Below are 15,258 nucleotides of genomic sequence, written 5' to 3' on the forward strand. Positions count from 1 at the left end.
GGATCGTGAAAATAACTGGACTGGTGGCAGTAATGAAGGAAGAGGTGAGAAACTAGACCATAGTTAGCTTGCTCTCCCACAGAAGCCAGCATAGAGAGCGTGTACGCTGTACAGAGTCTGAGGAGAGCCGAGAGTGTGGTGGAGGTTGTCTGGCTGGAGAGGGAGTGGCTGGCGGCCCAGATGGTTTTCCTGTGGGGGTTTAGCCTTGTTGGCTCAATGAGTTGACACTGGTGCCCTTTGTCCCTGTCTGGAGTCTGGTATGACACTTGGGTAGGAGTGAATGGGGAGGGGTGGGTCTTGGCCTGTGAACTGTTGGCACTCTGTATTGGGTCACTGCTAGACGGCTGTCTCGGCAGCACAGGGGCAGAGGAGATCCACGGGCTTTAGCTGTGCTCTGTGTGGGGTCAGGCTGACAAGCTCCCCAAGGCAAGGAATCTGGTGGTTGATAAGTGGAATATGGTATGAAACGAGAGCCAAGAACCTCCTCTCAGTCTTTCCCGCCCAATACCTCAGAGACAGGTTGGCAAATTAGCTTCAGTGTGTTTTCAATCCCTCTTCAAAATCAGTGACTGTGCGATATATGTCAAATGTAATATCTTGAGTGGGGATTTACACTGAGTATACAAAACCTTAATAACACTAGCTCTTTCCATGACAGATTGACCAGGTGAAAGCTATGATCCCTTATTGGTGTCACTTGTTAAATCCACTTCAAACCAGTGAAGATGAAGGGGAGGAGACAAGTTAAATAAGGATGTTTAAGTCTTGAGACATGGATTGCATATGTGTGCTATTCAGAGGGTGAATGGGCAAGACAAAAAATGTAAGTGGTTTTGACCAGGGTATGGTATAAGGTGCCAGGTGCACCGGTTTGTGTAAAGAACTGCAACGCTGCTGGGTTTTTCACGCTCAACAGTTTCCCATGTGTATCAAGAACGGTCCACCACCCAAAGGACATCCAGCCAACTTGACACAACCGTGGGAAGTATTAGAGTCAACATGGGCCAGCAACCCTGTGGAACGTTTTCACTGCCTAACGAGCTGCAATAATTAAAAAGCAAAAAATTGAGAGTTTAATCAATGCTAGAAGTTGTGCTTTAAACAAAGACACATACATGATCTGAAAAATGCTGCTCAAAATGCTGCCCAGTGTGGCAGCCCCCCACACCACTCCAAAACCTGTATATACTTGTCTCTTTTGGAGGGGACCTCGTGTGCAATTGACCAATAAAGTGATCCTAATCTTAATCATTATGGTGGCTTCAGAAATGTAGAACTCTGCTGCCATCTGGTGGTTCATAGAATAGAACCACACCAGTATTTTAAACAGGTCAATAACAAAGTATTACTCAACGTCTCTCAATCTTATAGATGTGGTCAAGTCTGATTTACCTCATCCCTCCTTGACGGCCCATCTGAGAATCAACTCTGGATCCCCTGTAGTATGGATCCCTGTAGTCCTCCTGCATACAAAGATAGAGCATGTGTTGAAACGTGTGAATAGTACAGACTGCTGAAAAAGACAATCTACTGATAATCAACATACATTCAACAGCTAGGCTAACACCTAAATGGTCAGTTTTATATTAGTCCAACTGCAAAGAAACTAAATCTTACTTTTCTGAGATCAATATGATAATGGTCATGTTAAAGCTTTACCGACCTGTCGGGGAGATGGGGAGTTCCTCCCTCGGATGCTGCCTACCACGTCACCATGGTATCCACGATCACTTCCTGTGTGAATGTTGTCGCTAGGGTATCCTATCTGGTCATCGTCATGGTAACTTTGAACGCCACCATACCGCTTGGTTTCATATTCAAATTCTCTGTCATATTCTTGCTCCGGTCTTGTCACAGCAGTCCTCCTCTCGACAACATTCACAACTCTCTGGTACGTTCCCTAAACAAGAAGCATTACAACATTGCTTAGTTTATTTCAAAAACACAAGTGCAGAGAGACAATCTACTCTATGCATGAACGAATAAGTTGTACATCTATTTACATTGACAACTCCATGAAGGATGGTCGATGGCCTAATAAACACTCATGTGATGACAATACATACGTGAAAATAATCGTCACCGTCTGCCCAAAGAGTGCATTGTGCAAAGTGCTAGAATGACCAGTCACTTACCGCTCTCTCTGAAATATGCTCATCGGTGGCCTCTCTGATTCGGCTTCGGTCTCGCCTGTACGCCACTGCAAGGGACAACAAGCATACAGCCATGACAATAAATAACACAAGGGGACGCAAACTAAAATGTGTTAATTGTCCACAAGTAGCTGTCATTTCAAACAAGTATGTAAACTAATGCGGCGTTCACATAATGTTGGAGTAATCAGAAGTTCTGCGTTCCGACTGGGAAGTTTAACTTGAACGACCCTCCAAGTCATAATTACAAGTGGGGAAACTCAAAGAAAATGTTGTTCCAAGAGTTGTCAAGTTGTGACGTTTCGCCGCTGACCTTTCAAATTTTTTGACCAAAAGACAACAAAACGGGTTTGAGGAGCAGGTAAAAGTAAAAAAAACTTATCATTCCTCCTTCGTATGGCAGCGACTGCTTGTCAAAACAGTTATTTGGGCTCCACAGGAGCATCCAGGAAGTCTGGAACGAGTAACGCAGTCAACGAACCTCACTGACTGTGCTCTTGCGATGGGTTGTAAAAATCATTGGCTGCAGAGCAACTCGGCTGTCCTCAGAACTGGATCATTTTAAAATGATTCACATTTTCGCCTCCTCCCTTATTAGGCTACTATAAAAGTTGTAGGTAGGTTGCATGTTGCTAGAATAATATGGATATAGGCCTAAGCCAACAACGCATAATCTTTTTCACAAGCTTTACTCAGCTGTAACCTAAGTTTTTTTATTTTCTTCTCCTCATTAGATTTTTCCATCTTGGCATTGTTTGCTCAATTTCACTTCTTGTGGCAGAACATACAGTTGAAATTGGAAGTTTTACATACCTTAGACAAATACATTTCAACTCAGTTTTTCACAATTCCTGACATTCAATCCAAGTAAAAATTCACTGTTTTAGGTCAGTTAGGATCACCACTTTATTTTAAGAATGTGAAATGTCAGAATAATAGTAGAGAGTGATTTATTTCAGCTTTTATTTCTTTCATCACATTCCCAGTGGGTCAGAAGTGTTCATACACTCAATTAGTATTCGGTAGCATTGCCTATAAATTGTTTAACTTGGGTCAAACATTTCAGGTAGCCTTCCACAAGCTTCCCACAATAAGTCGGGTGAATTTTGGCCCATTCCACCTGACAGAGCTGGTGTAACTGAGTCAGGTTTGTAGGCCTCCTTGCTCGCACACGCTTTTTCAGTTCTGCCCACACATTTTCTATAGAATTGATGTCAGGGCTTTGTGATGGCCATTCCAATACCTCGACTTTGTTGTCCTTAAGCCATTTTGCCACAATATTAGAAGTATGCTTGGGGTCATTGTCCATGTGGAAGACCCATTTGCAACCAAGCTTTAAATTCCTGACTGATGTCTTGAGATATTGCTTCAATATATCCACAAATTTCCTCCCTCATGATGCCAACTATTTTGTGAAGTGCACCAGTCCCCCCTCCTGCAGCAAGGCACCCACACAACAGGATGCTGCCGCCCCTGTGCTTCGAGCCTCCCCCTTTATCCTCCAAACATAACGATGGTCATTATGGCCAAACAGTTATATTTTTGTTTCATCAGACCAGGTGACATTTCTCCAGAAAGTATGACCTTTGAGGCACTGAGTTTGAAGGTAGGCCTTGAAATACATCCACAGGTACACCTCCAATTGACTCAAATTATGTCAATTAGCATATCAGAAGCTTCTCAAGTCATGACATCATTTTCTGGAATTTTCCAAGCTGTTTAAAGGCAGTCAACTTAATGTTAACTTCTGACCCACTGGAATTGTGATACAGTGAATTATAAAAGTGAAATATCGCCAACCTAAGTGTATGTAAACTTCCGACTTCAACTGTATTTGTCACTCAATATAAATCTGTGAATGAGTATAGCATAGAATCCAACTTTCATAATTATTCCCATAGAAAGCTGCAACTTTAGGACAATAAACACTTTATAGGAATAATTTGGAAAATACTCTTCATAACTTTAATTTGTCTTAATGCTTTTAAGATATATCAGTGAGTAGGATTAGGCTTTTAGTCGGTTCGTAATGGCAAGGAGGGATTTTTTTTCCATACTTGAATGCATGCATCATTTGTTTAAATACTTTGCTCAACTGTAAGGTTTGTTCAAATTTCTCATTAGATTTGTATCTCTCATTAAAAAAAACTTAAACTTTCAAAGATTCACTTATTCAATGTTTGATCATGAATACGGTAATACGGTCACCACGACAGCCCTACTTGTGTGACAAGAAGCTGTAATCCTAAGGTCGGCAACTAAATCCTTGACATTTCGCCTGTGAACTGTTAAGTTGGAGACCGAGTTTGCACTGAGATCAAGCTAGCTAAAATCCTATTGGTTGAAGAATTGGTCCGACTTCAAAAGCAACTAAACACAATCATGTCGGAATACCCAGTTTCCCACAAGCACATGAATGCCTCATTAGATAGTAATTTTGTGCAGTGTGTACAGGCAGTGTAGTGTGTGCACTAGGGAGACTTAAGTAACATTTATACTCTGACAAACTATGAAAGTATCTGAGCTAGGCATCAGGGTTACAGTATGACTGTCCCTTCATATTGTGCACACTGATTTTTCAGTTACCGTACTGGAGTGTGGGAGAGCTGTAGCTAACTTACTCCAAGTTGCTGAAGGGCTCCTCGATGTGGGACTTGGAGAATGTAAAACCTGCAAATATTGATGAATATTTAGGAATTATTGGAGTTGTCTATGGAGTGTATTGACACAAATGTTGATATTCAAAAACTAGGATACAAGACACAGAACGAAAAATTGCACATGTAAAACAAAATCAACTGGGGCATATTAATTACGACGTCTCTTAAACAGAAGGACCTACCTGAATTACCGCTGGGGTGTAACGTTAATAATTACGGCACATAATTTCTAACGACAGAATTCAGGCAGCTAGGGCCCTCCGTTTAATTACGTTTGGTTCCGTTTAAGAAACGTTTCGCAACAGAGTCTGTGTAATGAATACGACCCTGACGATTAATAATGTTTCTATATGAACATCCCAAGTCAATTGCAATGATAGTGTCTCTAGCTAGTAATGTACAAACAATTGGATAGATACTGACGTTAGCCTAGCTAGCTTGCAAAGAGATGCTAGCTAGCGTACACAAGCTGTTGTTGCTAGGAAAAACGAACTTACCAGCTGAACGTGCTCTGTGTATTAAAAGGTAGTTTTGCACTTTTTGCGATAAAGTGGTTGATTTTTTTATACAGTTCCAACCCTTTCTGCATGTGCAACATTTGACAACAAACACCACGAGTAAAATTCAACCTCTTCCTCGTCGGTGTTTGATTGGCGGAGTGCAGTATGTTACGCGGAGTTTACCGCCGCCTATCTTCTTCTTCGACCTTTTTGTCTTCGGCGGCGTGGGTGTCCAAAGTTTAACACTCTTATACTTAGCTTGAATAAAAATATATATAATAATAAAATAATAAAATACCATACCATCTAACACTATACTCACAATTTGTATTTATGTTTTATAATAAATAAATAAACATCATACTCAACAATTTCAAAATATTTTGGCCTACTTCGGGCCAACAGCCTTAAAGGATGGGATACCACCACTTAACACACTCTTCCGATGTCAAGTCTCGCACAACAAAATACCTCTGCAGCTGCCACCACAACCTCAATTTTCAGAGACTCTAACCATTGCTATTAAAGCTAAAAATCCAATCTGACTGAAACATATATTGGGGTGGCAGGTAGAGCCTTGGGCCAGTAACTGAAAAGTTGCTGGATCGAATCCCTGAGCTGACAAGGTAAAAATCTGTCGTTCTGCCAATGAACAAGGCCGTTAACCCACTGTTCCCTGGTAGGCTGTCATTGTACATAATAATTTGTTCTTAACTGACTAGTTAAATAAAGGTTTTTTTTTTAATCACTTGTTGGTTTATCCTTCTGTACTGGTAGAAATCTTTGCAGGATCCCTCCCATCTCCCTCTACATTCTTCATTGCCTCAGCATTTGACAACTTCTGCACTACTCTAACCCTGGAAACCTGAACCTGCCTCTCGCACTGAACATTACTGATCCCCAGCCCCATGGGCACCCCTACAATTAACACATACCGCTACACATTCCTTTGTCTCATGCATGGAATATCAATATCTTCTGCACACTTCTCACACCAAGCAGATTGCCTCCTACACACTGCTGCCACATGCCCATAAGCTTGACAACTGCAATGTATTCGGCACAAAAGCTCGTACATGATAACTTATATATCCTTTGCCGGTCAAAGACTCAACTTCAAAACTCAAACCGCCAACTTTCGTTCCAGAATTCGTCTTTTCCCCCGAAACGAGTTAGCCGAAGCCCCATTTCGTCATTGGTCAACAGCATGAGTGTTGTGATTGGATAGAGTCAGAGAGCCTCAGCCAGGCGTGTGCGGTCAAAAGCGGGTTAACAGACAGAAGGGCTTTAACACAGATACATCACAGGGACTATGTGGTAGTGAGAGGAAGTCCAATGGGAGAGGCATTCTACACAGTTTTATAAAATTGCGTTGTTTAGAAAGACTAGCAGGTCGAATTGAGTTTGTCCACACAGATACTTCACAGAGGTGGCGTTCCCTAACGGAAATATGCAAATACATGCTAAAAAGCCCAAATAGGACCTCGCTAGCTTGTGCTTGGCTTTACCCACCTCCTTGCTTTATTTGCTCCCACTGTAAACGACACAGATGAACTGTCTTGGGTTAGTTATAAACATCTTTGGTACCGTCAAAAAGAAAACCCTCATCTGCACACCTATGGGTACCCCCCCCCTGATTAATGGAATGCTGAATGTTTTAATTGTACTTTTAGTTGTACAATGTTTTAGTTGTAGTTAATACAAATATTGTTGTTGATCATTTTAATGTACGTAATGAAGGAGTAAGTCAATTTAAAGAGTGGCTACAGAAGATGCAAGACTCAGGAGTCATTTGGAGGGTTGCTGTCACAAAACCAAGTAAAGGACAGCATGTGCTTTTTAAAGTAAGGCCACATCATGAACACTATCATGTCACACACAGTCTCACTCTCACTCACTCACTGACACACACATTTCTTGTTTGTTTAGTCTCTTGCTATTTATAGTATCCTATGCAATCCCAGTAAATAGTTTTGCTGTTTTGAAGAAATTAAAAGAATAAACTCCATACATTTTGTTCAGACTCATTGTAAGCGTCAATACAATGTTGCTGTCAGTTCCCAAACAGCCAATGACAGATGACTGTCCATTGTCAAACTAATTAATTACTGTATGTAATTATAAAAAAATTATGTAACAACATTCCAAACTTGTTTAACATTGTCTAGTCCAAATATGGCACGATTACGCTGTATGTGTCGGCTTGCGACGCTTTCAATTGGGGACTTTTATTTTGAAGGCAAACCACAAACTCAACACCGAGGACGACGATCACCGTGACCATGGCAACGGAGTAAACACAACATTTCAACGTGTGAAAAGCATGTATAAAAACGTTTTTACAGTCAACAAAAATGATTTACCCCAAAATAGATTAGAAAACAATTGTGTGTATTGTTATATGTTATTCTGTAAACCTGTGATGTAATGTTAGACTGCTAATTAGCTAGTTAGTGTGGCAAAGCTGATACTTTTTTCTTATTTTATGAAACTTTTAAAAGTGTTTAAAAATATATGGAATTGTAATTATACGTTCGAAATGCATATTTAGCAAAGTACATAACTCATGGCGCGTTCACTATAACCGGGAACTCGGAAAAATACGAGGTGAAATCATGACTTCTGTGATTTTCAGGTTGGAGCTCGAGAAAGAGGCCCGAGGTCCGGAGTTGGAATTCCGAGATGGATGACCATTTGAAACGAATTTTCGCAGTCGGAACTGTTTGTTTTTTTCGAGTTCTCAGGTGTCTTCAACAATTTAAGTCGGAAATCAGATGTTTCTGAGTTCCCCGTTTTTGTGAACGCTGCACAAACATGTTACGTTGTGTCGAGCGTGGGTAAATGCGAATGCACCTCAACCAATAAAAACGTATGATGGGCGGGACTGGTACGTTTAGAGTGCGTCGGCGAGGGGTACTTTGAGTGCCTTGAGAGTGATTGGGTAGGCGTTGCCACGTGATCATCATCCTTCCACTGGAGTTCTACGACAGCAGAGAGCGGCGTTGGTAATTTCCCCGTCAAATTAATCTATATTGAGTTCAAACAAATAAAGGTTTTATACGATGGGAGACAAGAAGAGCCCCACAAGGTAAAATTACATATTTATCTAGAAAAATAACCAGAAAATGTGATGAACACTTGTAAACATAGGGTACGACCAATGGATGCGTAGCGCTAGCTACATTGTAGCTTCATGGCGGCTGACTGGCTCTTTTATGCCGGGGCCACCGTGTGTCAAATAGAAGAGTTTTACCTCGTAAATCTGACCAAACGGCTCAAGAGAGTCATTTGTAATTGTTGTGTTTTTGTACAAATACACATCAATGAATGTTACCTAAAATGGCTATGCTGACAGTGTCGCTCCCCTTATCGTGTGTGTGTGTGTGTGTGTGTGTGTGTGTGTGTGTGTGTGTGTGTGTGTGTGTGTGTGTGTGAAGGCCGAAGCGGCAACCCAAGCCCTCTTCTGACGATGCCTACTGGGACTGTAGCGTATGTACTTTCAGGAACACCGCCGAAGCTTTCAAGTGTATGATGTGCGATGTCAGAAAGGGAACGTCAACACGGTAAGAAGGGTTTCCACTAGATACCACAGCCACAAGTCTAAATAGTCTATATCTTAACAATTTATGAAAATAAACATTTGCTTTTTGGTCTTAATTTAAGGTTAGCAGTGTGGTTGAGATTAGGTTTAAAATCACATTTTAAGAACGTATTAAAGAAATATGCTGGTTTATAACATTGTGGCTGTGGTAACTAGTGATGACTGGGAAGAAGATCAAAGATGATGTCCAGACAGTTTGACTTTTGGATGTAAAACTATTGTGCAGATTATTCATAAATCATTCTAATTGTTGCCTAAATTCAAGTAGTTATTTTGAGTGAGACATTTCTATTATGGGGACATTATTTGACAGATTCTATGGTGTAGTTTGTCTGACAGATTGTGTCAAATTTGTTGTTTTTATCAATAAAGGGATAAAACAACAAGTTTGAACATTTCTCAAGATGTCCGGAGCCATGCACAGAACTTAACCCACTGAGCACAAATGTCAGGTGTATGCGTTCCTGTACCCTCAATATGTTGTCGCTATGCAGCATTTGTCTATGTGCAGTGTGCTTCCTTATGATAGTTTTTCCCCATACATACAATTCATCATACACTAGAAATCTAGAAAAATGAGTCAGTGTGCATAAATATGCAGTGCATATATGTATGTACCTGCTGCTCATGGCCTAATATCCAATGTTAATAATCACTAATCTGTTTCTAGGAAGCCTCGCCCTGTCTCCCAAATGGTTGCCCAGCAAGTCACTGCACAGTTTGCTTCACCCACACAACCCAAAAAAGAGAAGAAGGAGAAATCGGAGAAAGAAAAGAGTGAAAAGGAACCAACACAGAAAAAGAACAGCCACAAAAAGACGAGGTAAGGAGGGAACTGTTTGAACAAAATATTCGCAAAGATACTATGAAGGTTGGCGAATATTTTAACCATCTCATTTTATTATGATTATTACATTTTATCAAAATCATTTACAGCTTCCAAGTGACTATCCTACTAGCCATACTATTGACTCTCATCCTGTTCTATTAATGACAATATACAGTGGGTATCATTACAGTGGGTATCAGTATTCACCCCCTCTGTATTTTTTTTCACATTTTGTTGCGTTACAAAGTGGGATTGAAATATTTAATTGTATTTATTTATTGATCGATCTACACAAGATACACTATAATGTTGAAGTGAAAAGAACATTCACAAAGTGTGTACTAATATTTATTTATTTTTTATAACAGCTATATAGACTTTGCTTAAGTATTCACCCTCTTTGTTCAGGCAAGCATAAATTAGATCCGGATTAAACAAATGACATCCCGATACATAAACTACTGTTCAAAAGTTTGGGGTCACTTAGAAATGTCTTTGTTTTTGAAAGAAAATCCCCTCTTTTTGGGTGGGGGGGTCCATTAAAATAACAGAAAATTGATCAGAAATACAGTGTAGACGTTGTTCATGTTGTAAATGACTATTGTAGCTGGAAACGGCAGAATTTCTTTAATGGAATATCTACATAGGCGTACAGAGGCTCATTACCAGCAACCATCACTTCTGTGTTCCAATGGCACGTTGTGTTAGCTAATCCAAGTTTATAATTTTTAAAGGCTAATTGATCATTATAAAACCCTTTTGCAATTATGTTAGCACAACTGAAAAGTGTTTTGATTAAATAAGTAATAAAACTGTCCTTCTTTAGACTAGATGAGTATCTGCAGCATCAGTTGTTTCGATTACAGGCTCAAAATGGCCAGAAACAAGGTACTTTCTTCTGAAACTCGTCAGTCTATTCTTGTTCTGAGAAATGAAGGCTATTCCATGCGAGAAAATGAAGATCTCGTACAACGCTGTGTACTACACCCTTCACAACAGCGCAAACTGGCTCTAACCGGAATAGAAAGAGGAGTGGGAGGCCCCGGTGCCCAACTGAGCAAGAGGACAAGTACATTTCAGTGTCTAGTTTGAGAAATGGTCCTCAACTGGCAGCTTCACAAGTCCTCAACTGGCAGCTTCGTTAAATAGTACACGCAAAACACCAGTCTCAATGTCAACAGTGAAGAGGTGACTCCGGGATTTCCTCTGTCCAGTGTCTGTTCTTTTGCCCATCTTTTCTTTTTATTGGCCAGTCTGAGATATGTCTTTTGCCTTGCAACTCAGCCTAGAAGGCCAGCATCCTGGAGTCACCACTTCACTGTTGACGTTGAGACTGGTGTTTTGCGTGTACTATTTAAATGAAGCTCAAAGTTGAGGACTTGTGAGGCGTCTGTACGAGATCCTCAGTTTCTTGGCAACTTCTCGCATGGAATAGCCTTTATTTCTCAGAACAAGAATAGACTGACGAGTTTCAGAAGAAAGGTCTTGTTTCTGGCCATTTTGAGCCTGTAATCAAAACCACAAATGTTGATGCTCCAGATACTCAACTAGTCTAAAGAAGGCCAGTTTTATTGCTTCTTTAATCAAAACAGGTTTTTAGCTCTGCTAACATAATTGCAAAAGGGTTTTCTAATGATCACTTAGCCTTTTTAAAATGATAACCTTGGATTAGCTAACACAATGTGCCATTGGAACACAGGAGTGATGGTTGCTGATAATGGGCCTTTGTACACGTATGTAGGTAAGCCATTAAAAATCAGCAGTTTCCAGCTACAATAGTAATTTACAACGTTAACAATGTCTACACTGTACGTCTGGTCAATTTGATGATATTTTAATGGACAAAAAACGTGTTTAAAAAAAAAATGTAACAAGGACATTTCTAAGTGACCTTAAACTTTTGAACGGTAGTGTACAGCTAAGGTCCCTCATTGCATTTCAAGCAAAGATTAAACTAAAATACCAGGGAGCTATTCAAAAGCCTCAATGAAGGGCAGTGATTGGTAGATGGGTAACAATAACAAATCAGACACTGAATATCTCTTTAAGTGTGGATGATGTATTAAACCACCCAGACAAATCAAAGATGCAATTGAACTGAGCTATAGGACAGGACAGGAAGGACACTGCTCAGACTGTTTTGACTTAAATCTGCTGTAATGTCAAGACTTAAAAATTGCTGTCTAGCTATGATCACCAACACCTTGGCAGAGCATAAATATTGTGAAAATGTCTTAGATTTAGGGCTCACATGCTGACCAGACTGGACACGTCGCGTGCGCCGCAAAATACATGTAGAAATCCATGTTATTCAATTATTGAGCCAACGAGCGTCTACGATGCCAAGGGCTAAAATGGAACTCCTATTTCTGACGCAGATTGCGCTTCAAGTCCTGCCTCTCCCATCTCTCATTGGTTTATAGAAGCAGGTACCCACGTGCCATCTCCTCATTGGTTATACCCATGTGGGTGATTGAAAGACGAACTGTTTTGCCGGTCGTCGTGGTAATACTATGAAAGTTTAGATGCCGATCACCATATAAGTTCAAAGATGAGAGAACCTGGAAGGAGGAGAGATGACTAGAAATGATTCGGTTGGCCGTTTTATTTGTGGATTAATTGTCGGAGTAGAGGACCTTGTGCATTTTAGGTAAAATAACAACTCAATGTTTATATCCCAGGACAAATTAGCTAGCAAGTGCAAGCTAACTAGCTAAAATACCATACATGTTTAATGCTCTTCGACCTGTCCCCAAATTAATGTAATTGGTTCAGAGTTTTGATATTTTAACCTGCGTGTGGTGATCGCCTTTGGTGTAGGGGGACAAAATACATTTATGCACGATAGCTTACGATGGTGCACTCGCGCAGCCGGTTTGGGTTCTGTGTTAGAGTACTTAGCACCTCTGCACAAATTACAAATCACCGATTTTACTAAGGCCGAAACTTCTTTAGAAAACAGCCCTAATGTTGGAAACCAACCTCATTATGTTGTCATCCAGAGTCACATTTGATTTATTTTCCAAGCTATAGCACACTATTTTACAGCAGTTTTTTAAGGACCCAGCCAAGATTGGTCTGCTTCATGTATTCGTTTTTTGCCATGGAAACTATTTTGAAATACTAGTGGGGTGCGTGCAGGCAACTACGTATTAGGAAGATGTTTTTAATATTGAGAGTTTTGCGTAGTTCTTTGACAATTTACCATTAAATACATTCCAATCCCACTTTGTAAGACAGTAAAATGTGACTAAATCCAAGGGGATGAACACTTACGATACCTACTATATATCCATCCATACTTCTCTGTCCCCATCCCAGGCCCAGGTTAAAAAACGTGGACCGGAGCAGTGCCCAGCACCTAGAGGTAACGGTGGGTGACCTGACGGTCATAATCACAGACTTTAAGGAGAAAACCAAGCCCGCCTCCACTCCTTCCAGTGCCGCCTCGGCAGACCAGCACAGCCAGAGCGGCAACACCAGTTCTGACAACACTGAAAGGGGGGTGTCCCGGTCGTCCTCGCCGCGGGGGGAGGGGTCCTCAGTTAACAGCGAGAGTCACTAATCTCCCTCTCTCTCCTATTTCCTCCCTCACCTAACATAGTCTTGTGGAACCAGACAAGTGTGTCTCTGAATATTGCATACAAGTCTGGCATGCAAGATTACACCCAACGCTACATGCACACTTATGTGTCCCCCATATCCATCACCCCACACTCCAACCCAACATTTCAACATGCACACATTGTAAAAAAAGAAATAATAATAAAATAAAATGTATGTATTATGAGGCTGGTGCTGGGAGGACGCTGTGTATCATCAACGAATTGGTTTCAGCCAATATCTGGGTCGTGTTCAGTCGGCAGCAAGCAGAAGAAAATTGACTGAAACTGGAAGGTAAATGCCTGGACTTATCCAATAAATAAGAAACGATCATGTTTGTTTTCTGTTGCACAAAAATTGAAAACATTTTGTTATGGTGTGCCCTAATGAAAACGACCATGGCCTGAGTGAACTGAACTGAAGCTGGGTCTTGACTGTGTTGAATGAACCCTGCCTTGCATGCACAGCTAGCTGAGTGATGCCACGGGATCTGATGGTATTTACTTACAACACCTCAGTGTTATCGTGTCATCCCTCATCACACACTTAGTGGTTGGTTGGTTTCTGTCTCTTACCAATGTGGACTATTGCAGAATAAGAGAGTGCTTTAGCTACAGAGGAATATGAATATGCATTATGAGTAGGGTTGCAAAATTCTGGTAACTTACCCAAAATCCATAGGTTTTCCAGAAATCACCTGGATGATTCCCCGACTCAGAGAATAAGTAGGAAATTCAGGATTCCTCCAACTGAGAGAACTGGAAAACCTGGGAATTCTGGCAAAGTTACCAAAATTTGCAACAACCCTAATTATGAGAGAATAAATGTGAAGCGAGTGGTCCATTTCTTGATTGTAGATTGACAAAGATTAATTTTGTTAGCAGCAGATTGCACCTGCTGGCATATGGTGTGCATTAATTAATGAGAAGATATTGGACCAGTTTCCCAGATACAGAGTAGTCCTTGACTAATCACTTTGTTCAATGGAGATTCTCCATTCATTCTTCTTAGTCCAACAGTCGGCTGAATCTGTGTCTGGGAAACAGGCCCATTGTTTTATAAAGCATTTCAGTTTGGCCAAAATTTTACTGCACATGTTACTGAATCATATCACTGCTTTATGTTACTGGTTATAGCCAGCCATGTTGTCATATGTACATCAATGAGCATCTCAATTATTGCGTTACTATTTAATGTTTGATTCAAAATTGAGAATATTGTTAAGTATGCTTCTCTTCCACAGTTTGTAGAGTCAAGCATGCTGTCATCCAACAGTGGTTTATATTGAAAATATGAAATAAAACTAAACTGATAGGTTCATCAGTCAGACTTGAGTTTCTTCCATTTGTGCTCAGTGGATGGCAGATGGGTCTTAACCATATACTTTTATGGCTGCGTTTAAACGGGTAACCAATTTCTGATATTTTTTTCCATTAATTGGTCTTTTAACCAATCAGATCAGCTCTGAAAAAGATCAGATGTATGATTAAAAATTAGTGGAAGAAACATCTGAATTGGGCTGCCTACTTAAATGCAGCCTAAGCTCCTCACACAGGAGACTATTTGGGATATTCATGGGTAGCCCTCATTTTATAACCTATTTACAAGTACTGTATCTGCTAGAGTCTGGATAATTGACACGCTTGGGAATTTTGTTAGAAATGGGTCTTTATGGGCCTCCTGAGTGGCGCAGCGGTCTATGATTCACTGCGTCTCAGTGCTTGAGGCGTCACTACAGACCCGGGTTCGATCCCATGCTGTGTCACAACAGGCCTTGACCGGGAGTCCAAAAGGGCGGCACAGAATTAGCCCAGCGTTGTCTGGGTTAGGGGACGGTATGGCCCGGGGGGCTTTGTTTGGCTCATTGCGCTCTAGTGACTCCTTGTGGCGGGCTGGGTGCCTGCAGGCTGAC

At 40.8% G+C, this 15,258-nt stretch overlaps 2 protein-coding genes across 3 annotated transcripts in view; one reads left to right on the top strand and one right to left on the bottom strand.

Annotated features, from left to right (window-relative positions):
- LOC112252681 (periphilin-1) overlaps window positions 1-5,524 on the bottom strand; it is a 29,285-nt gene extending 23,761 nt beyond the window's left edge. The window contains exons 1-5 of one of the 2 annotated variants that reach the window (XM_024424136.2): window positions 5,311-5,524; window positions 4,775-4,823; window positions 2,136-2,200; window positions 1,664-1,900; window positions 1,393-1,463 (exon numbers count right to left, since the gene is read on the bottom strand). In XM_024424136.2, coding sequence (XP_024279904.1) covers window positions 1,393-1,463; window positions 1,664-1,900; window positions 2,136-2,200; window position 4,775 — 374 coding nt within the window. In that variant the 5' untranslated portion in view covers window positions 4,776-4,823; window positions 5,311-5,524. The remainder of the gene's footprint in view (window positions 1-1,392; window positions 1,464-1,663; window positions 1,901-2,135; window positions 2,201-4,774; window positions 4,824-5,310) is intronic. The other variant, XM_024424135.2, reaches the window with a different exon arrangement.
- A 2,705-nt stretch (window positions 5,525-8,229) lies between these two features.
- Window positions 8,230-14,673, top strand: LOC112252682 (YY1-associated factor 2). Its single transcript, XM_024424137.2, has 4 exons — window positions 8,230-8,401; window positions 8,751-8,876; window positions 9,585-9,737; window positions 13,065-14,673. Exons 1-4 carry the CDS (start codon window positions 8,376-8,378, stop codon window positions 13,306-13,308), a joined length of 549 nt encoding a protein of 182 aa, XP_024279905.1. The 5' UTR covers window positions 8,230-8,375; the 3' UTR covers window positions 13,309-14,673.
- Window positions 14,674-15,258: the final 585 nt, after the last annotated feature.

Source organism: Oncorhynchus tshawytscha, linkage group LG06, assembly GCF_018296145.1.
Source record: "Oncorhynchus tshawytscha isolate Ot180627B linkage group LG06, Otsh_v2.0, whole genome shotgun sequence".
Lineage (NCBI taxonomy): Eukaryota > Metazoa > Chordata > Actinopteri > Salmoniformes > Salmonidae > Oncorhynchus > Oncorhynchus tshawytscha.